Source organism: Chlamydotis macqueenii, chromosome 24, assembly GCF_036417535.1.
Source record: "Chlamydotis macqueenii isolate bChlMac1 chromosome 24, bChlMac1.mat, whole genome shotgun sequence".
Lineage (NCBI taxonomy): Eukaryota > Metazoa > Chordata > Aves > Otidiformes > Otididae > Chlamydotis > Chlamydotis macqueenii.
The window spans coordinates 554,149-575,092 of record NC_141579.1 but is presented as its reverse complement, the minus strand read 5'-3'; the positions used below and the strand labels follow the sequence as shown (position 1 = coordinate 575,092).

At 58.2% G+C, this 20,944-nt stretch overlaps 3 protein-coding genes across 11 annotated transcripts; 1 reads left to right on the top strand and 2 right to left on the bottom strand.

Annotated features, from left to right (window-relative positions):
- Positions 1 to 245: 245 nt before the first annotated feature.
- On the bottom strand, positions 246 to 2,906 carry TIRAP (TIR domain containing adaptor protein). Of its 3 annotated transcripts, none has more exons than XM_086766017.1 (6): positions 2,771 to 2,906; positions 2,526 to 2,612; positions 2,029 to 2,140; positions 1,678 to 1,732; positions 844 to 1,452; positions 246 to 726 (listed from the first exon to the last, which is right to left on the bottom strand). In XM_086766017.1, the coding sequence occupies exons 4-6, from the start codon at positions 1,682 to 1,684 to the stop codon at positions 683 to 685; spliced, it is 660 nt and encodes a 219-aa protein (XP_086622143.1). In that variant the 5' UTR covers positions 1,685 to 1,732; positions 2,029 to 2,140; positions 2,526 to 2,612; positions 2,771 to 2,906; the 3' UTR covers positions 246 to 682. The 3 variants fall into 3 exon arrangements, with proteins under 3 accessions (XP_086622143.1, XP_086622142.1, XP_086622141.1); XM_086766016.1 differs by having other exon boundaries at positions 2,029 to 2,137; XM_086766015.1 differs by having other exon boundaries at positions 2,029 to 2,096.
- A 1,384-nt stretch (positions 2,907 to 4,290) lies between these two features.
- Positions 4,291 to 14,560, top strand: SIRAL1 (SIR2 antiphage like 1). Of its 7 annotated transcripts, none has more exons than XM_086766013.1 (10): positions 5,073 to 5,094; positions 5,440 to 5,485; positions 5,952 to 6,067; positions 8,466 to 8,543; positions 10,269 to 10,521; positions 10,883 to 11,110; positions 12,336 to 12,464; positions 12,776 to 13,061; positions 13,627 to 13,686; positions 13,783 to 14,560. In XM_086766013.1, exons 4-10 carry the CDS (start codon positions 8,473 to 8,475, stop codon positions 13,794 to 13,796), a joined length of 1,041 nt encoding a protein of 346 aa, XP_086622139.1. In that variant the 5' UTR covers positions 5,073 to 5,094; positions 5,440 to 5,485; positions 5,952 to 6,067; positions 8,466 to 8,472; the 3' UTR covers positions 13,797 to 14,560. The 7 variants fall into 7 exon arrangements, with proteins under 7 accessions (XP_086622135.1, XP_086622133.1, XP_086622134.1 ...); XM_086766012.1 differs by having other exon boundaries at positions 5,952 to 6,086; XM_086766007.1 differs by lacking the exon at positions 5,952 to 6,067 and having other exon boundaries at positions 4,371 to 5,105; positions 5,452 to 5,485.
- Positions 14,325 to 20,850, bottom strand: SRPRA (SRP receptor subunit alpha). The gene is made up of 14 exons (XM_086766006.1): positions 20,662 to 20,850; positions 19,735 to 19,818; positions 18,970 to 19,133; positions 18,703 to 18,863; positions 18,416 to 18,569; positions 17,788 to 17,938; positions 17,380 to 17,486; positions 17,059 to 17,177; positions 16,706 to 16,792; positions 16,442 to 16,614; positions 16,114 to 16,327; positions 15,871 to 16,034; positions 15,637 to 15,735; positions 14,325 to 15,338 (listed from the first exon to the last, which is right to left on the bottom strand). Exons 1-14 carry the CDS (start codon positions 20,785 to 20,787, stop codon positions 15,210 to 15,212), a joined length of 1,932 nt encoding a protein of 643 aa, XP_086622132.1. The 5' UTR covers positions 20,788 to 20,850; the 3' UTR covers positions 14,325 to 15,209.
- Between the last annotated feature and the right edge of the window lie 94 nt (positions 20,851 to 20,944).

Here is a 20,944-nt window from a genome sequence, read left to right as displayed (position 1 = left end):
CCCCTGGCGGCTTGGCGGTGCCCACCGCCTCTCGGTGAGGGGGGGCAGCAGGAGGGGTGCGGGATCGGGCCCATCCCCCTAAAATCCGCCTCTCGCTCCACCCCAGCGGAGCCCACACACGGGTTAGGGATCAACCCCACCCCCGCTCCCGCCATTTGGGGTCACTCATCCCCAGGGCTTCTTCCAGACCCGCTCACGACACAAACCCACCAGCCAGCAGATTAAAACAGAAAAAAAGACACCCCAAAATTTAAAAACTTCTGCATTTTTGTAGTCCAAACAAACCCGTGCAAAGACACCACCAGCGCCTGCCCTTCCCAGGGCTGTGGGGCAGTTGCCATGTCAGCTTACTGGGGGTCTGAGCCACCCCGGACCAGTCCCCGCCCTGCGGTGGGGGCACCACTGTTGAACAAAAAATAATTTTGAAGACTCCCGAAACCCACCCAACACCGGAGCTTAGTGTTTGCGTGATGAGCAGCAGGGACCTGCCGGAGGGGGGTTCTGGCCACCGGGATGGTGGCAACATCACCAGGACGCAGCAGGAGGCCCCCCCACGGGTGCGGGGACCTCTCCAACTTCGGCTACCGAGTCTGGTCTGAGCGGCGCAGCTTCGCCCTGGAGGTCCGCCGGGACGCGGCCGCATCCAGATCGGGTGGTGTGTCAGCTCCCGAAACTCCGGGCACTACTCAGTCCTGCCCGCGGAGCTCCGGCACAGCTCCTGGAGGTCTGCGGAGGCAGCGGACAAAGCCCTGTTAGCAACCCATTTCCCTCAAAAATCAGCCATTTCAATAAATTTACGGAACCCGGCGCCTTCCCACGGGCTCCACCCCGCGGCGTACTCACAGCGCACGACGGTGTCTCTGATCTGCCTGAAGCTGTTCTCCTTCAGCGCCATGTAGATGTAGTAGAGGTTCCGCAGCTCCCTGGGATAATCCTTCCGATCCACGTCCTTCAGCACCGGGATGGTGCGCCCGTTGGCCAGCGGAGCCTCGGCCAGCGCCTGGTGCATCTGGTACTTGCACCAAGGGTCCCGGAGGAAGCCGGGGGTGATGAGCATCACCCAGCAGTGGCTGTTTTGCACGGCGTCGCACAGTTCCGTCACCACGGCGTTTCCCGGCACCGCGTCCCGCAGTTGGAGGAAGCAACGGAAGCTTTCGGGTTGGCTCTCCAGGTAGGAGACCAGCTCCTCCACCAGCTCCAGGTCCACCTCGCTGTGACAGATGCAGACGTCGTAACTCTTGGCCCACCGGGCGCTGCCCGAGGCGCTGATGTCCAGCACCGAGACGGGCGAGGGGCGGCGGGACCTGGCCAGGCTCGTGCTGGGAGAGGAGCCTGAGCTCTCGGCAGAGGAGGAGGAGGAGGAAGGCGGTGAGGATGAAGCAGAGCGGCCGGTGTTGAGGCTGCTCTCCGCCGAGCTGGGCTTGGGTTTGTGCAGGAAGCGCCTAAACCAGCCTGCGGGGTCGGAGAGACCGCGGTGAGGCCTGGGGGGCGCTCAGCACGACACCTCCAGACGGAAAGAGCCGGCCGGGATCTCACTGCCCCCCCCCAGCCCCGAAAAATCTCGATTACCGACACCCGGGAGCTGCCGCATCACGGCGAGCGGCCGTGGGCACCCTCGGGTTTCTGTCCGAGCCGGAGGGTTTATCCCCTCCCGGCACGAGCCGAGCCCCGACTCACCGGCCATAGCGGGCAGCGTGCTGCTCAGCCGCTGATCGTCTGCGCGAAATCTCTCCTGCCAGCAGAAAAAAAAAAAAAAAAAGGGATAAAAAAAGAAATTAGGAGAGCAGGGACCGCCCCATGGCGAGCCTCAGCCCCAGGAGCTCGGTGTGGTTTATTCCAGGGACACGCAGCTCCGGGGTGCTCACCTGTGGCCCCAAAGTTACCCCCAGCAGAGTTTTCCACATCCACCTCCCCAAAATTTGCCAGGAAGGAGCGTTTTGACCTCAGGCAGGGCTGGAAGCAGCAGCTCAGGCAGCCCTCCTGCACTTCTACTGCCTGTTAGTGGCTCAGTCCGCTGGAGATACGCACCGGCAGCGAGCGAGGCCGAGAGCCGACAGGCAGGAGAGACCTTCATTCCCGGCGGCGGGGAAAGGATCCTGCAGATGGGAGAAGCAGGGAATCGCTGGGAATCGACTGGCTGCTGGCAAACAAAGGATGGCTCGGGTGATGCCCGGATCCACGCGCCCTTGGTGATGCCCACCCACCCCTCGCCATCATGCACCCGGCACGATTTGGGGTGCCTGAGCCCTCCCCCGGATCAGCAACGTTGGAGGGAAAACGACCCCCAGAAGCAAAGGCAGCTGCCACTTTCCACTGCTTGCATCACCCCTTCCGAAATAAAACACCCCAAGTCGCCCTGAAGCCTTTCCCCCACTCCGAAAACTGCGCAGGACCGCGGCAAATGCCTGCACACCCGCGGAAACCGCACTCCCCCAGGCGAACCGCTGCTTAGTAATAGAGAAAAGCTCGAGCGAGAAGTGTGGACGGTGAATGGCAGGCGAGGGGGAAATTTGGGGGACGCCTACCTGGGATGCAGGAGCCGGGCACCGGAGCAGGGAAGGGGGATGCATCAGCTCCTGGGTTCCCCGAGGAGGAAGATCTTCCGGGATCACCTAGGCGGGAAAGGAGAGGTAGGATGCGGCACGTTCCCTCGGGAACCTAATGGGATCCACCGCAAATGACGAGACCGATCGCTCCTTACAGCTTCCCCCTCTGGGAGCAGTTCCCGACGGAGCAGCCCCGGGACAGGGGAGAGGACGGAGGCACCCACCAGCCTCCCCGGGTGCGGAGCAGAGGAGCCGCCCGGTCCCCCCGCAGCCCCTTCGGCCCCGTGACCCCTCAGGGCCAAGAGGTTCGTGCTGCGCCCGGGCGTGCGGAAGCGCAGGCAGGGGAAGTCGGCCGCGATCCCGCCGGGGCGGGAAGCCAGCCCTCGCCGGGGCCTCCCTCTCGCATCCGTCACCGGTCGGATGCGGTCGTCACCGCGCCCAGCCCTCGCCAGCGAGCCCGGACCCGCTCCCCTCCCTGGTTTTATAACCAGACATGGACGGCTCCATCCCTGCCGCTCCCGCTTATTTTCGGAGTTAAATTTACCAAACTAGGCGCTTTTTCCCCCTCTTCTCTCCTTTCCCAGGTTGCATCTGCCCCGGGATTCCCCGCCATGCAGCACAACTCCCCTGGTTTCGGAAAGGTCTCCAGCTGCCGATTGCTGCTGCCTTCGTCCCCTCTTCCTCCTCGATGCCGCACGGGATTTGGATGGGAGCCTGCGGGATACGGGCTCCAGGTGAGTCCCGGGTGCCGTTCCCGAGGGATTTTAAGGGGCGGGGGGGGGGTCTCGAGCTGGCAGCACAGGATGAGCATGGGGGAGAGCAGAAAGGTGGATCAGCATCTGCCTTGCTGTTCACCCTGGAGCGGAGTGATGGCTGTCACCCCCACCACACGCTGCTCCCCAGGCTGCCTCGCTCCGGCCAGGACCCCACTGAGGTGGGTCCTCACCTCTATCCCGGCAGGACGACAGCGGCACTCGCCTGTCTCCTCGCGCAGGCTGAGTCTTTCTACACTGCCAGAGCCTGAATCCCCAATTTTGACCAGATGGTCGGTAACCCCGTCTGCCTGCAGGTCGACTGGGATGATAACATCCAGCACCTCTGCACCTGGAGGGACGTATTTCCCTCAGGGATAAGCCCCAAGTCTTCCAAACCCCCAAAAGCGTCTCCCTGTTCCATCTAATCCCAACACCCCATGCCAGGGCCAGACCCCTTCATTGACACCATCGTGACCCAGCTGCGCACCGAGGGCTGGATCCACCACCTCGCTCAGCAGCGGCCTTCCCCTCCTCCAGGCTCTAAGCAGGAGCCACCAACCAGCCCCACGGTGGCCAACTCGCAGAGCAACAATCCCAAAGCCGAGCAGCGCCGAGCCCCACAGGGACCCCCAGGCAGCTGCCAGCCAGGCTGGGGCACCGCTCGCCCCATTTTGACCCACTTTGCTCAACCGCCTCCCGTTAATCCCTTCCCCTCTCCCTCCCTGGGACTGATGACTTCACTGCTGCCACCACCCCAAAAATCAACTCCCCAAAGGAGGGCAAGTCACCGGCCTGCGTGAGTCACCCTCCTTGGAAACCCCTGAGCTGCCGGACCGTGCCCCAGAGCCGAACGCCGTCCTGCAAACCCTGAGCGGCAACACCCCACAGACTGGCCTTCGCTATAACATAACTACTGTTAAAGGTAGCAGAGTAAAGAAAGAATTAAGGCTTGATTCGCAACCTGCCCGGACCCTCCGGCAGCACCAGGTTAAAGTCCCCCGGCCGGACGAGCTCGTTTTGGCCACGGTACCTCCGTGCCAGTCGCTGCAGTTTACTTGATTGCCTGCAGAGAGGATTAGGAAATGGGCTGAGGATACAACAAGTGCTAAACCAGCCCTGGAAATGTGCTCAGGTGAGAAAACACGGCTACTTTTGTTTCTAGTACACCCCAAACCAACACGCTTTATTTGCGGTGCCAATACAAAGCAATGCACAGCTACCTTGAAAGCCAAAGAACAGCTGCTCCGCCTGAAAAGCTCCAAACCCACTCAAACTCCTGCGCATAGACGCTTGAGCTCACTGCCACATGGGTCGAGAGGTTGTTTCACGGACACAAACCCGAGCGGAGAGGGACGCAGCGCTGGAGGAAAGCAGGCCCCTGATGGGGAACGAGGCACAGCCGCACCCGGAAGGCCCCAGCGCTCGCAGGCCTGCCGCAGCCCCCTCAAGCAGCGGCCACCGTGGTCTGACTCGCTGCCACCGGGCGAGGGAGACAGCTCCGAGCCCCTCACACCGCGACGGAACAAACAACAACGTCCCCCTCCACGCACAGAGGGCGACTGCCAACGCGCATGCGCCCGCCACCTTTTATACCTCCGTGAAGTCTCGCGAGAACTGAGGTCCAGGCTCCCCGCCCTCCGCGGCGGCACCGCGATAGTCCCGCCTCTTCCGCTGTCATCCAATGAGAGGGCGGGGCGGAAGGAGGGGCGGGCCAATCCCTCCCCGTCTCCCTGCGCCGGCCGCCAGGCGTCTGCGCGGTGGGTCTCGTCATGGGGTCGGCCGCGCGGCGCCGGGTGCGTGCGGGGTGGCGGGAAGCGGAGGGGGGCGTTGCCATGGCGACGGCGGGGCGGGGGTCGCGCCGCCATGATGGGAGCTGGGGAGCGGCGGGGAGCGACGGGCGCGCCGTCCCCTCGGAGCGGGTCGGTGGGGCTGCCCAGGGGGGCGGGGGGGCCGGGAGGGAGCCCTGGGGGGGCGCTGGGGCCCACCCTCACCTCAGCGGCCCTGCTCTGTGACACCCCTCCCCCGCCTCCCTTTTTAAAATCCCTTTTCTTGGACGTTTCTGCCTCCGAGAAGGGGCCTCAGCCTCCTCCCTGCCTGCTGAAATTCCCTAAATTCCCTCTTCTTGCTTTTTCCCTCAGGTTTAACGTGAGAGGGGGCGAGGAGGGGGCGCAGCGGAGAGGAGAGGTAAGGCCTGGAGGCGCCGGGCATCCCTGAAGGTGTGCACCGCCCCCCGCCATCACATCCAGCCCGGTTTACTTTCCAGAAATGCTCGTGGAAAGCCAGCCCCGCGTGTAGAATCACCTGCTTGAGGGCCATCCCACAGCCTCCTCTGCTGAGGCTTGGATCAGGCAGAGCCCGCGCCTGAGCGCGTTGGCCTGGCGCCTGTCGGGCAGTGCAGGCTCCTCTGTGAGGTTTTTGGGGGTACAGACCCCTTCCATGCTTTGCCGGGTCGCTCCCCGTCATTTTTGTTGAAGCTGGCAGGAGCCTGAAGCGAGTGGAGAGTCACAGCGTTAAATAAAAAACTCTGATGCATTTTAACTCTCACTCGAGGAGGCTGAATCTTGCGTTCGTAACATCGGCACAAACGGAAGCGGGGCTGGTTTTCCTGGCGCTGCCGGTCCCCGTTGTCCCTAAGCCTGTCCCTTTCTAGGGAGGTTTTGACAAACCGTGCCAGCCTGCTCCAATTGCGACTCCTGCATGGAGGAACAGAGCTTGGGAATTGGCCAGGGACGACTCGTCCTCTTGGATTCTTCCAGCGGCAACGTAGTGGGTTTTAAACTATAACGTAAGGTTTGTCTTATCCCAGCATCGTAAAGTGACTTAATTTAAAAAGGAGACCTGAATTACGCCCCAACTGGTGTGGTGGTTGTTCTCAGCGCTCAAAGAAGCTAAAAATAATTGATGAGCACTGAATTTTTTACTTTCCTTAAACTTCAAACGTTCAGGTCTAGCGTGCAGGTGTAGCTTTACTTGCGTATGAGCTGCCGAGCGCGGAGACGGTCAAAGGGCGTCCACAGTGACTTCCCCATCTCCGTCGGTGGAGGAAATGTCTCAGTCATTTCCCCAGGGTGGTTCTGCAGGCTGAGCTCTGGCGGTGCCTGAGCGGCGTAGCCCCGTCCTGCGCGTTTTGTGGAGTTACGGCAAGGTTTTTGTGAACAGACGCTCGAGTGTGAGCCTCAGCGTTGATCTGGCATGTGCTGTGTTTAGACGTTGTTTTAGCTGGGATACATCTTTGTACTTCAGGTGTTTTTGCAGCTGGATGTGTCTTTTTTTCAATACTAAGTATGGAATTGTGGTTAGTTTTAGTCGGTGTTGGCGACTTGGGGCGTGATTTAAAGATAATGATTCCTTGCTGAAAGCTGCACCCCAAGGGCTTTAGGATAAATTAATGTAGTGCAATTAATGAAGGTGATGAGAAACCACGCTGTGACAGGAGAACGCGGCAGCCGCGCCAAGAACCCGCAGACTTTTGATGTTTACACTCTCTCCGGCTCCCTGTAGTCTGAAATAGCTGGAAAGTTCCCGACGTCTCGAGGAGAAAGACTGGAGAGACGCTGCTTCTTGTGTAAGTGCCCGTCGCTCCCTCTCCTCCGTGGCGGCTGCGGCCGGGTTCGGCAGCTCGGCAGCTCATACTGCAGGGTACTCTTGGCGCTTTCACCCCTGCGGCAGCGGTGCCGCGCTCTGAGGTAATGCTATTTCATTTCCGTTACCTCCACCGTGCCGGCATCATCGGCCCCCTGGAGAGCTGAGCCTAAAATTTAAAATTCTTTAGCCCAGGCCTAAAATCTGGAGGCTTACATTTCGTGGCTGGATTTCCAAGACTTGTTCTTAAGAGAAAGAAGAACTATTTTTTTTTTTCCCCCCTTGATGTTTTCCATCCTGACTGTGCTTGGCTGTATGCACTCGGGGTGAGTTTGGTGTTAGCAGGTTGTGTGTCCAGCAGGTCCTCCTGCCTCTCCGAGAGTCAGCGCTTCACAGCAGGTGTTTTTCCGGCGGTTTAACTCCCCAAAATGCTTCACCCCGTGGCCTGATGCTTGCAGGCGTTTGCTGCGGAGTTCCGTTGTCAGAGCAGCGTCGAAGTGCCGTGGGGCTCAGCGGCGGGGTGGAAGAACACAGGGCACAGCGTTCAAAGGGGGGTGCGGTGGAGGAGGAGCCTGCTTCCTCGCTTGCTAAACGCATTTGAAGCTTTTATCTGAAATCTGGGCTCTGCGTTAAAATAAAAATCTGATTATTTGAGCTGACGGGCAGCCTATGCTAAGAGGTGTTTTGGGAGGCAGGTTGTGAAGACGAGCTCTCTGAGGAGTTATCATGTTATGTTCCTATTATTATGATCTATTATTGTTGTAATGATAATTATAAAGTTTTCAGAAGTGGTCAGAACGCTTTGCTGCATCTCATCTGTAGGACAAACGCCCAGATCTGACCGAGGCTGCGAAACCTGTAAAAAAAACCCTGTGATTTTGGGCCAGCAGCTCTTGCACGGCGTTTCCCCTTGGCAAAAGCTGGACTCTGTTACAATTGGCAAGAAAAAAAGGATAAGGCTGAACAGTTCTGTCTGCGTCCTTTCCCTTTTCGTGGTCTTGTTTTGGAGAGGACCGCGTGCTGGCAGACCTTTTGTATTTTGTGTCACGAGCTGTTGAAAGAGTCCTCAGACTTAAAACTTCTTTTCCGTGGGCTTTAAGGTCATATCTCGCCGCCCGTAGACCTATGGCGGGTGACTAATCCTTCTCTCATCACCGGAGAATGAAATGCTCTCAGTGGCTTTCTGTAGCCAACAAAAATCTTTTTGTCTTTCTTCCCTCCCGCTGTTTTCCCAAGTCGAACGGGGAGCGCCTGCTCTGAGATGCGGGCTCTCGCGGAAAGACGAGCTGCCGAGGTGAAATCCGGGGCCTGCCAGTGGCGATTGCGAGGGGGGTTCGTACAAAACTGCCCTACGGTTTTAGCCAGCTTCGTGCTAAAAGAAGTTAAGGAGGTGGATGAGAGCCGCGGGGCAGAGTTCAGAAACTAAAAAGCGCAATTCTCGGCCCGAAGGTGATCTCATAAAGATAACGAACCCCGGCGTTTATCTGCCCGTGAAAAGCCGGCTCGGCAAAACCCCGGGGTCTGTTCCACGTCGTGTTGCGTACATGTAGTGACTGTGCTTGTGGTGATTTGTCTGCTTTAGAAACTGGATGGCTGCTACGGTGAGCCTGCGTAAAGAAACGTTGTTGGAAGATGGAATGCCACCTGCAAAAAAGCCCAGGTAAATTTAATTATACTCAGTGAATTTCTTCTAATAAGAGCCTTTTCCGTCACCTTGCATTGCTCTTTAAGGAGCGCGGCACTGGGCGCCAAGCCCCAGCAGTCGCTTCGGTCGCTGACCCAAGAAAAGCGCGCTGTCTCTAGCCGTGCCCTGGAACAAGTATTTTCCCGTGGCGTGTGGAACACAGGCCCCAACGCACAGAACGCGCTCCGTTGCTGGGTTGTTTTTAACCCCTACGCCAGGACGGATGGCTGCGCAGAAAGCTGGTTTTTTCTGGACTCTCTCTGTGGTTTTGATCGGCGTTCGCTCTCCCTGTGCTAATAATAAGTAGGTCGTCCTACGGTTCTCCAAGCAGGGACCTGAGCAGGACGCTATCCTGGGGCATCCCCACGCTTCTTTCCGTCCGGGGTCGGTACTGTGGCTGCTGCAGTAGCACCGGCTCAGAAATTAAGGCGTCGCCGTCGTGAACGAGCAGCTAATTCATCTAGGGAGTTGTCTTCTGCTAATCTGACTTACAAATAAGTTGTGGAGGGCTGGAGAATCGTTCCCGTGAGGGAGCCCTGGTCCTGAGGCTGGTGCAGTGACTGTGACACGAGCAGAAGAGAGGCTGGGAGTTGATTTTTCCCTTGCCGAGGATATCAGGGTAGAAACAAGTGTATTTATTCAACAGGGGCAGTGGGAGCAGAATGCCTCTTTCAGAGCTGTCGCACAGGACGTTTCAGACGTGTGTGTTTGTTATAATGTTGGATTTCAGTCCCTAGGCTTCTGGTTGTGTTTTTATACCAGCTCAGTAGCATGAGTTTTATTCTTTTTTTTATTTATTCTTTGTGGGTGAGGCTTGCAGTCCCCAAATTAAAACCCATTTATCGCCACTAACACTAATTCCTCCTCAAGAAAAGGGTTAACTCATCTGTTTTCGTAGGCAGTAGCAGGAGGGAAGGCCAAGCTCTGTCTGTGCGGTGTCGGTTTCCCTTCCCCTTCTCGCTAAACATCACGTGTTCGCAGATAAAAAACATTCCTTCCAAGTGAGCTGCCTCCCTGGGCTCCTCCTCCCGTCCTCCGGGAAGCCGCAGCCGGTCCCCTGCTTCCGAAAAGCAGCCTGACACCCGGCAAGGCACGATGGGGAGAAGCACATCTGCTTCATAAATAATAAACGCAAATTTAAAAGCACTGCAGGTGTAAAGCTAGGAAAATAAGGAAGAGGGGAGGAGGAGGAAGGAGAATATAGCCCCGCAGCTCTTCGTGAGACACTGGATCAGCTGGGCTTCCAAAAGCTTGGCCTTGAGCATCCCGCTTACGTTGCAAGCGTAACAGGGAAGGGATTTCTGCTACGGCGACATCCCGCCGAGGGATGTTCTCAGCAGAGAGGTGGGAAGGTCCTCTCCAGGGCAGAGCTGGGAGGAAGCCTTCGCTTCTTGCCTTTTGTGCTGGGAGAAGCGGGGCTGCTGTCCTCAGGCCTGATTTAGACCGGGCGCAGTGGCGGTTGTCCCTGGTCCCTGCGCGGGGGTCCGCTGCGTGCTTTGGCCGGGTACGTAAAGGTACGTGAGTGCCTCTGCAGCCACGACCACACGTTCCATATTGCTCACCACAGCCTTCCCAGTGCCTCCAGCCTTTCTGCTAGCAGCCAGGTAACTATTATTAACAAGAGCTCCCTTATTCCACATTTTAATTGGATTAGCTTTGCTTCAGAAGTAAGCAAAGCTGCGCTGCTTTCTCCTCTTGCAGGAAGCTGTTGCCAAGCCTCAAAACCAAGAAGCCTCGGGAACTCGTTCTGGTGATCGGGACAGGGATCAGCGCAGCAGTTGCTCCCCAGGTCCCCGCGCTGAAGTCTTGGAAAGGGTTAATCCAGGCCCTCCTGGATGCTGCCATTGACTTTGATCTCCTGGAAGACGAAGAGAGCAAACGGTTTCAAAAGTGTCTCCATGAAGACAAGAACCTGGTGCACGTTGCCCACGACCTTATCCAGAAGCTGTCTCCGGTGAGTCTGCTGGTAGCCCTGTACGTAAATATTCGGTACCCGGCCCTGAGCACAGGCTTGGGCTTTTGGGAACAGCCAAACTTGCTTCTCCAGCACGCCCCCATCTCCAACGGTTCCTCTACACGGAACCGCAAGGGCCGTTCCTGTGCCGGCTTCCCGAGACGTAACTCTGCCGTGGACACCGGCTTTTGTGTATTTCACTCGGAGTGCGCTGAGGGGGGCGTGCCCTGCGTTTGCCGTGCGAGGGCCTGCAGCTTTGCGGAGCTCTTGGAGAGATACGTGGGTGGATTTTCATGGAGTCGCTCGGCGTGAAGCGTTAAGAGGAGCCCAGCTCTGATCTTATTCTGTCTCCCTTTCTCAGCGCACAAGCAACGTTCGCTCGACCTTTTTCAAAGACTGTTTATACGAGGTGTTTGATGACTTGGAATCGAAAATGGAAGACGCTGGGAAGCAGCTGCTGCAGTCTGTGCTTCACTTGATGGAAAACGGGGCGCTGGTGTTAACCACCAACTTTGATAACCTGCTGGAACTGTACGCAGCACACCAGGGGAAGCATCTGGAGTCTCTTGACCTGACTGATGAAAAGAAGGTAAACGATGATGATTCATTATTATTTTTTTTTTGTCAGGGCTGAGCTGGGACAGCGCAGGACGGTGGCGGCTGCGGGCCACGTCTTCACGCCCGTATAAGGGGATTGTGCTGCTGCTCATTTAATTGACGTTAGACAAAGTGCAAGCAGAGGCCCTGACCATTTTGGGCAGTGAGCTGAGGAATGAAGACGAGCGCTCGTTTCAGAGATGCTGCGCTTGCTGGCTGACAGCGTTGCTCAGGAGGAGCCCTTACGCCTGGTGTTTCTTTGATCTCCGTCCTGGAAATGTCTGGCTTGGCCTTGTTGAAGTTCCGCAAGCCTTACTTCCACATAAGGCTTGGGCGGACCTTTCTAACCGACACGGGAAGCTCCGTGCGGGGCGCAAAGCTGACCTTTCTGCTTTTATAACGCGCGGCGGGGCTTCCCTCTTGCCCCGCATCATCTTCCTGGAATGGCCGATGGCTCCTGCTGGGTTGCTCCGTGTGTTCCGGCTTCTCCTGCCGTGCTCTTGCCGTGATCGCTTTGCACAAGCTTCCCTCCCTCCGCCCCAGGCGGAAAATCAGCCTGTGAAACCCTGAGCTCTCCGCCACCTGCCCACCTCGTCTTTCCCTCGTGGATTTTTCTGGGGGAGAGCAGCCTGTCCTTGTGTTCGCTTGTGAAGCGCACACCACACGTAGGGGCTGTGCGGCACTCGGTCCCTTTCCATTCTGACTCATTTCTGTGCTTCATGTTTCAAGCGTGACCTCTTAATCTGCGTGGCTGGAAGTACTTACCGTGTTACAAATAAGCATTCTAATTATTGCAAGCTTAAACGAGCTGAGGTCCGCAGGAGTAAACTGAGAGCCTCACAAGTGGCTTTCTGAAATGAGGGTCAGCTGCTGAGCTCCCTTGGAGCTTCTCAGAGCCTAGAGGGGCCAAGAAGTAAACTTTGTGGGCTTGAGAAACCTTCTGAGCTAATGTTTCTAGAGTTTTCCCCCTTTTTCTGCTGAGTCCGGTGTATCAGTTGGGTCTCTTCCCGTTGCATTTGCCGTTCAGCCGAAGCGTTGACCCAAACGAGCACCGTGGGCCGCGATGTAGAGGCTGATGGGCTCGCGACCTCTCGAGGGGACAAGATGAGGAAGAAGCTGCCTCTTTGAAACGCTTCCCGGCGTGGTATTGTTCGCAGCGCCGTGGAAGCTAACGCGGTGCACTTCCTAACGTTTCTGGAGGGGTTTGTCTTGCGCAGGTGCTGGAGTGGGCGCAAGAGAAGAGGAAGCTTAGCGTCCTGCACATCCACGGCGTTTACACCAACCCCAGCGGCATAGTGCTCCATCCCGCCGGCTACCAGAACGTGCTGCGCAACACGGAGGTCATGGTGAGGCGGCGCTGCCTTCTCCCCGCGGGGCGTGCTTTGGGGTCCCACGCGTTGTGTACATACATCTCCCTACGTTAACCGGGCGTCCGCTCCGCTGAGTTGAAAGGCTGGGCTTCACGCAGGGTGGTGGGAGAGCCCTTAGTTTTGTGAACTAGAAGAGGAGGGATGGATCCTTTAGCCCGCTGAGCTGCAAAAACACCTCCTGGTTGCGTTGCGGATGCTGGAACGATTGCAGTCTCATCAGTGATAGGGCAGGTGCCTTGTCAAGAGAAAGCTCGCCTTGACCAAGAACATCTTTCCCTTTTTTAAAGCGAGAGATTCAGGAGCTGTATGAAAATAAGTCATTCCTGTTCTTGGGCTGTGGTTGGACTGTTGATGACACCACATTTCAGGCCCTGTTTTTAGAGGCTGTGAAGCACAAGTCAGACCTGGAGCACTTCATGCTCGTACGGAGGGGAGACGTGGATGAGTTCAAGAAGCTCCGCGAGAACATGCTGGACAAGGGGATTAAAGTGATTTCCTACGGAGACGAATACGCGGACCTGCCCGAGTACTTTGAGAGGCTGACGAGCGAGATCACCACGCGGGGTCGGGCAGGTACGGGGGTTGCGGGCCGCGCGGATGCCTGCTGTCTGCATGCACCTGCTGTCTCCGCGCTTAACTCGGGGGTCCTGTCATACGCAGTGCGGTTGTTGGCTCACCCTGGACTTTGCAGCGCAGACCATGTTAATAGCCCTGCTCTCCATGCTGTATTATTCCTTTTTTTTTTTTTTTTTCCCCAAAACAATTGTCTGCAAGCGTAGCTGGATTTGGGGTTTACTGTTACGAAATCACTGTATGCTCTTGTAGTTTAAACAACAGCTCTGCTGCCTCTCACACACGCACACGTTACTTTTCCCGTGCAGCTGCCGTTGTTTATTCCCCTTGTAGCGAAAGGAAAGGGCATTTCAGTCTCGCTGAGCCTACGCTTTAACATCTCGCCACTAAATCATAAAAATGGGAAAAAGAAGTGAGTTTACTAACCGGAGCCTGGCTGGCAAGCCTGTCGTGTGAAACTACAGCCCGCGGGTGGCAGGCAGCGCTCGCTGTCGGCGCGGGGACTCCCTGCATCGGCGCCGTCACCGCGGCGTTGCCTTCCCACCCACTCCTCGCTCTCCCCTAGGCGTTCCTCAGGAGGGACAGCAGCTGAACGGCTCTGCCGCTGCCCACGCCGAGGTAACAGGTAAGACTCTCGCGAGCAGAGAGAGGCTTCGCCCTTTTTTGCCCCTTTGCGACTCCCAGGAGCCCAGCGGCCTCTCAGGCTTGGCTTTTCCCACAGGCTGCGGCACGTGAGCATCAGCCCGGCCCCAGGACCCGCACCGCGGCGGGGGACTCCCTAGGACGGACCTAAGCCAGAGCCGCAGCTCCCGGGGAGGCCCGCGCGGTTTAAGGCCGGTCTAGGGGAGAAGCGGAAGCCCGCTGCCGTCCACGCGCGCCGAGCCAAGGCGGGACGCTTCAGGCGGGAGGCAGAGCCGCCTCGACGGCCGCCTGGTTTAACACAGCAATTGTCTTTTTATCGCGGTCGCGTGCGCCAGGGGAGCGTGGTCTCCCCGAGGGAGCTGCGGCCTCTTCTCATTTGAGACTTCGTGCTTTTGTATTCTGTACTTTCAATTAAAAACAGGAGCGCTGTTTTGTTTTGTTTTTTTTTTTACTCGAAGCTCTAGTTTTCTAGTCCTGTCGACGCTGTACAGTGTTTTGTACGTTGAAGCTTGTATTAAAGGCCTGCTCACCTAACCTTTGGCTGCTGTGCGATTTACAAACACCTCAGACCCCCAGGAGGAAATACATCCTGGCTGCCAGGAAGGTATTTATACACGGAGAACAAATTATGAAGTTTATTTTATATAAATTATGTCTCTCAGCAGACAGCATTCAATTTATTGCACTAGAGCACATCTGCAATACAGAGCTACAAGACATGGTGAGAGTTTTGTATTTTTCAGTGTAGCACTTCAGACCGGGGTCAAGAGGCACTCAACGGGGGGAAGAAGGGGCGCAGGAAAGCAGCAAGCAGCCACCATCATCTTCCAGCATTAATTTTTTTTTTTTTCCCTTTTTACGAGCAAATAACACTGAGGCCAGCAGGCAGGAGACAGGCAGGGGCGCGCCACCTTCCCTCTCCAGCTCCTGCCCAAATCCGCGGTTGTCCAGGGACCCTGCTCCGGAGCCCCGGTGCCGACAGAACCAGGGACCTTAAGGCAATTCAGCGTCTCCCCTCCGCCCAGCGCACGCCCTCACCGTTTTTGGTTTAATCAGCTTGGGTGGAGCTGCCCCTAGCAGCGACGTTAACAGCCAAACCTTCTAATGGTGCCGCGAGCAGCGGCTATCCCGCTCGCCCCTCACAAAAAGTCACTCTTGTCCTCCCAAAGCTGCTCTAAAAAAAAATCGAAAGCAGCTCAAAAAAAAATGCCTTTAAATCCCCCAGAAAGCACAGCAGGTCCTTGCGCTGCTCCCCACTCCCCGTGCAGCACGAAGAATACAAAGCTCTGGATTCAGCCTCCCCGCGAGGGAGCCTGCGTCACTGGAAACGGAATGAAGGAACGCAGGGGAAGGGCTTTCGCTGGATAAAACGGGGTTTTATCCAAAAAAAAGTACCCTTTGCGCCGGCATGCCTTCATTCTGTTCTGCACTACACGGGAAAGACGAGCCGGTAACGGGGTAAAGCGTGTTCTTCCCGGACAGCTGCGAACAGCCGTTTGGTGGGTTTTAGGCCTTCATGAGCGCTGCGACCACGGCCTTGGCGTTAAGGCTTCGCAGATCACAGTAAGTTTGTCCGGTACCGACAAAGACGATGGGCTTGCTCGTGATGTAGGTCATGGAGATGGCGGCGCCGACCTGCCGAGGGCAAGGAACGCCGTTAGCCCGCAACCCCAGCGCTCGTCAAATATTCGGCCTCCTCCTGCGTTGCGATCCGCACGGTCCCTACACGCCCCGCTGCCGTAACGCGTAGAAACCGACACACCTCCCGGCCCCGTTTTCCACGTGCGCGGAAATCCGACGGCTAAATTTTGTTTACACGGCTTAAATGCAAGAGGAAGGCTGGGAACGGCACAGAAGTGCCCCGTGGTTGACAGTTCCCGTCTCTCCCGCCGCGGAGGAGCTCCGCTCGGAGCCAGGTCGACGGCCTCCTTACCTTGTCGTCGATGGTGTCGAACTTGGTGAGGACAATCCCGTCGATGAGCCGCGGCGTCTGGGCCATGGAGTGATCAGCCAGGGCCTTGTTGAACTTGACCTGAGGGAGAGGACGGAACCAAGAAATGCGGTTGTGGTGCTGCCACTGTCCAGATCTCCAATAAAACCTACGGAAGGGGGATTTTTTTTTTTTCCCCCTCCTCAATCTTTCAGGAAACAAAGCCTCGACGCTCACCAGCTGATCCACAGCCTCGTTTCCCACCAGCGCCTCCCCAACGAACAGGACCAGGTCGGGAGCGTTGACGGCGATGAGTTTGGCCAGCGCCGTCATCAAGGGAGCGTTGTCCTGCATGCGGCCCGCCGTGTCCACCAGGACCACGTCAAAGCCCTGGTTCCGAGCTGGGGAAGACGAGCAGGCAGCGTGAAGCAGGGACATTCCACCAAAACGACGTCTCCTCGCCACCGGTTTTCCTCCTACCATAAGAGATGGCCTCCATGGCAATCCCCGCGGCGTCCTTGCCGTAGCCCTTCTCGTAGAGCTGCACCATGGTCCGCCCGCCGTGGCTCTCCGGAGGGTGCAGGGCGTTGAGGCGACGGGTGTGGGTGCGGAGCTGCTCCACTGCTCCCGCGCGGAAGGTGTCGCAGGCGGCGATGAGGACGCTGAAACCGTTCTCGATGAGCCAGAACGAGATCTGTAGGCGGCAACAGATCCCCCCCAAAAAAAAAAAAAAAAAAAAAAAGGCCGGTTAGCAGGCACAGCCCGACCTCAGCTCTGGTCCCAGAGAGCCAGGAGGATCACGTCCTACCTTGGCCAGGTTGGTGGACTTCCCGACACCGTTGACGCCGCAGAAAGTGACCACGTAGGGTCGGCGATGGCGCTGCGCATCCATCACATCGCGGAGGACGTCGACGCGGCGCTGGGGCTGCAGGATCTGCACAAGAGCCTCCTGCAGGGCCTGCTTCACCGTCGAGGTCACCGCTGGGAAGGAGGCGATGGAAAGAGAGCCCGTCACGCCTGGGGAACGCTCCTGAGCCCCAAACCGCAAGCAGGAGGCCACGCGGCCACTTACTGGTGAACGTTCCCATCACCTTCCCTTCCAGTTTCTTAGCCACTGATTCACAGAGCTGCACTGCAATCTCAGCTGCCACGTTTTTTGCTTCGAGAAGAGAGACAGAGAGAGAGGAGTTAGCGCTGCCGAGAAGGTTACAGGCGCCGGACATCAGCGTCGAGGGAAGGATGGACTTGGCGTGCAGGATCCCCCCGAGACGAGACCATTGCCCCCCTTTTGGGCTCCCCAGGGGCAACACAGGAACCCACCGCGGTTCCTGTGGGCAAGAACGGCCCAAACCGTGGGTGCTACCCCACCCGACGGAGCGCAGGGAACCACCCAAACCAACCCGCTCGCAGCCGATCCAGACGTACCGATCAAGTGATCCTTCATCTTCTCCAGTACGGGGTCCATGTCCTCTCTCGTCAAGCTCTTGGAGCCCACCAGGCCTTTCAGCATGCCAAACATGCCCCCCAGGCCGCCCTTCTTTGAGCTGTGGAGAAGCAGAGGAGTTACCTTCAGGCACGAGCAGCGAGTCGCGCAGGGCACAGGACAGCCAGATGCAAGCAGCGCCCACCACGCAGCTGACAAACACACCAGTTTGTCCCCAGCTGCGTCACCGGTTAGACTGGAACACGGGTTACAGGAGAGAAATCAAAAAGCGTGCGGCAAGCGGGGGCTGCAGGAGCCTCTACCTGGGTTTTGAAGGGTTCTGAACAACCTTCTCCTCTTCAGCTTCCTCATCGCTCTCGTACTCGAGGTCGTAGAGGCGGCCGGGCTCCCGATTTCGATCCCCCAGGGCCTGTGAGGTGGGGAGAAAAAAAGACACCCCCTGAAAATCGGCAACCGCTCACCGCTATCCCCCCCCGCCTGCTTTCGGGCGACAACCGTTATTGGTAGCAGCGGAGATCCCTGCCACAGCAGGGTGATCCCCTCAAGCTGGAGCCGGAGAAAAAATCCTTGAGGCAGCGGCTTTACGGGCCGGGCGCTGCGATCCCCGTCTCCGGTACCTTCTCAGCCAGCCGCGGCGAGCAGCGGGGCTCGCAACGCCCAGCTGATCCCACAACAACGCACTAAGGCAGAGCGACCCCACTTTTCCTTACTGCATCGGGGTCAAATTCCTCCACGGGACAAGCCTCCGCGCTTCCGTTGGTAGCGGAGTTACTGTAATCCAGTACTTTGGCGTTAGAGTTCCCCAGATCCCACACTCGGGGCTTCTTCCCCTTCTCCTTCTGCGCCTCGGGCTTCGGAGATCTGCGGAAAGCAAGGCCGGAATCACGGTTTGTTCCGCGCAGGGAAGCGGCAGCAATCGCTCCCTTAGTGTGAAAATTAGAAGCCTGGATTACCCAAAAAGGCAGAAACGGAGGCTAAGCCTGGCTGATTTAGTCTCTGGAGTTTATTTGTCCGAACTTTAACCCTGTACCAGACCATTTTACCTCGAGCCAGGTATCGATGCGCCACTGCCCTTTGCTCACGGCGGGCAAGCCTCGCCAAAAAGAGCTCTGCCCCTCTCCCAGGCGCGCGCTGGGCTGCTGGGCCTCCCAGGGAAGGGAGCAGCCTCTGTTACCCCCTCCCTGTCCTCCCAGCAAGCGGGGAATACGGAACAGGGAAATAAGGCCCAGGAAAGCAAGGACTGACTTCTGGGGGTCGCCGACGGATGGAAGGAGAGACGCGGCCGCGGGACACCGGGAAGAGCCGGTGTGAAGGACCGACCGTGTCCTCGTCACCCACCTGGACTTCTCCCCCGCTTTCATGTGTCTCTTGAAGAATTCCTCCCGGTTCTTCTGCAGGATTTCATCCTTGGTCAGTTCCTCCCTGTCCCCGGCTGCCGAGGGCTGCTTGTCAGCCGCGGACGCTTTACCGGGCGCTGCCACAGCTTCGGTTCCTGGCGGAAAGAGCCGCGACACGAGCTCAGAGCAGCACCTGGGTGCGAGGAGAGGACTCGGAAAGCGCAGGCCGGGACACACAGCTCTGGAATATTTATCTCCCCTCCCCAAATATCTCCCCCATCGCCTCACCCTCTTTTTTGGAACCTTTGTTCTTCTTGTTCTTGACTTTCTCCTTTGGTTTCTCCCCTCGGGTTTCTATCATACACTTGACAGTCTTCTGGGATTTCAGAGACTGCTCAAACGTCTTCATCACCGTGGGAGCTCGGACTTTACTGCTCTCCTCTGCATCCCTGCGGGGAGGCGGCCCGTTAGCCCGAGTTTCGGCTCTGCCTCCCCTCACCCCCCGTCTATCGCCGCTCTAAACAGAAACTCGAGAGCAAAACCAGGCTCCGCTACCGGAGGAGGCGCATGAAGTCATCTTTAAAATCAAAGGTGCCGTTTAGGAGGCCCAGGGTGCCCTTCTGCTGGAACTCGTTGCGGTACTTGTCTCGGAACTCCTTATGAACGTCGTCTATCAACTTGTCCACGTAGGTTAGAGTCAGGATCTTCTGAAAGCCCACCTGCGCAGCAGCACAGCGCAAAGACGTTACTCTTTCAGCTAATTAACGGAGGCATCTTGCCAGCAAGGAAGGCAAAACCTCTCCGTTTGAAAAGGATTTCTTTAATTTTGGCAGACTTCTGTCCACGTTTTCTAGTCTGACTGCCCAAGCTCTCAGAAAGGAAAAAAAAAAAAAAAATGGCACAGCCCAGAGCTTCGCTTCAAAAAGCGACGTGAAAAAAATAAATACGGGGATGGCACTTTCCTGGCTTTTTTTAAGTAGATCTAGTCAAAATAAAAAGTTTTATTAGAACCTGTACGGGCAGCTACATCCGGTTTGAGGTTTAGCGAGTTTTAGTCTGGTTTTAGCGATTAAAATAAGCAGCTGCCGCAGCGGTGTGCGACCGAGAGACGCCCGCATCCGCGAGCTCCCCCGCGAGGAGCGGGCAGCCTGGCTACGCCGCCATCGGCGCTCGCCTCCCCAGAACCCTTCCACAGCCAGGAACGACGAGACCCGCCCCGTTTTGGGTTGTTTTTTTTTTTCCCCAAACCAAAGCACAGCCCTTTTCTGGGGCAATCCCCCCAGCTCGGGGTTTCGGGGCCCCCCGGGGGCGGGCGCTTACCACAAACACCAGCTCGAACTGGTTGTCCAGTTTGTACTTCAGCGTGAGGGCTTCATGGGTGAAGGAGTTGTTGCCCCCTCGCTCCTAGGGGAGAGGAGCCGTCAGGAGGAGACCCTCCCCCCCAAAACCCCGGTCATCCCCCCCCCCAAAAGTGGCCCAGCCCCCCTTACAGGAGGTCAAATCCAGCCCCACGGGCAGGTGGTCCTGTCCTTTCTCCCCAAAATAGGCCAGCTGTCCCCCCAAGGGGTGCTCCCAATTATCCTGCTCTCTCCAGGCAGCGGGGTCCCAACCACCCCCCCCCCCAATTCCCGAGGCAGGGGGGTCCCAATTGTGTCCCGCTTCCCAGGCAGGGAGGTCCCAACTGTCCTCTCCGCGCAGGGGGGTCCTAACTGCCCCCCCCCTCCAGGCTGAGGGTCCCCACTGTCCCCCCCACCATACCAAGGCAGAGGGGTCCCAACTGCCCCATCTCCCCAGGTAGGGGGGGTCGCAACTGTCCCCCCTCCCTCCCCAGGCAGGGGGTCCCAAACGTTCCCCTCTCCTCCCACAGGGAGGTCCCAACTGTCACCCCGTCCCCACGCAGGGGGTCTCACTATGTCCGCGCCCCCCCAAGTGCGGGGGGGGGGCGTCCCTATTGTACCCTCCCTTCCCCAGGCAGGGGGGGTCCCAAATGTCCCCCCCTTCCCCAGGCAGGGGGGGTCCCAAATGTCACCCCCTCCACCTCCTCCCTGCCAAAGCCCGCCCCCCCCGCGTTTCGAGAAAGGGTGGTCCCAAGTGTCTCGTCCCCCCCAGACTGGGGGTCCCAACTGCCCCCCCCCCCCCCAAAGGCAGGGGGTCCCTGCCCTGTCGGCGCCCCCCCCCCCCGACAGATGGTTCCGCCCAGCCATCGTTCCCCGCCCCCCCGCGGTTGGTTGCGGCCGCCCCGCGGACCTGCAGCAGCACGGAGCGGATGAGGGCGTTGACGGGCGCGGTGGCGGCGGCGGCGGGCCCGCGCACGCCCTGGAAGCACCAGAGGACGAGGCCGCCCTTGCTGAAGATGGTGAAGAAGTCGAGCATGGCGGCGGCGGCGGCGGCGCCGGACCCGGCTCCGCGCACACGTCGCACTGTCCCCCCCGCTTCCGCCGGAAGCTGCCGCCCCGCCGCGCTCCCATTGGCGGAGGGGAGCGGAAGGGGCGGGACGGCGACGGGGCCAACGGTGAGGAAGGGGGCGAGG

Excerpts from the sequence above, each read along its gene's own strand:
- TIRAP (XM_086766017.1), bottom strand. Across the intron at positions 727-843 it reads CAGAGACACCGTCGTGCGCT|ACCTCCAGGAGCTGTGCCGG; the intron begins GTGAGTACGCCG and ends CTGCCTCCGCAG.
- SIRAL1 (XM_086766007.1), top strand. The coding sequence starts at position 4,424 with ATGTGCTCAGGTGAGAAAACACGGCTACTTTTGTTTCTAGTACACCCC. Across the intron at positions 8,544-10,268 it reads CCACCTGCAAAAAAGCCCAG|GAAGCTGTTGCCAAGCCTCA; the intron begins GTAAATTTAATT and ends CTCCTCTTGCAG. Across the intron at positions 12,465-12,775 it reads TGCGCAACACGGAGGTCATG|CGAGAGATTCAGGAGCTGTA; the intron begins GTGAGGCGGCGC and ends CCTTTTTTAAAG.
- SRPRA (XM_086766006.1), bottom strand. The coding sequence starts at position 20,787 with ATGCTCGACTTCTTCACCATCTTCAGCAAGGGCGGCCTCGTCCTCTGG. Across the intron at positions 15,736-15,870 it reads ACGAGGCTGTGGATCAGCTG|GTCAAGTTCAACAAGGCCCT; the intron begins GTGAGCGTCGAG and ends CCTCTCCCTCAG. Across the intron at positions 15,339-15,636 it reads TCGACACCATCGACGACAAG|GTCGGCGCCGCCATCTCCAT; the intron begins GTAAGGAGGCCG and ends TGCCCTCGGCAG.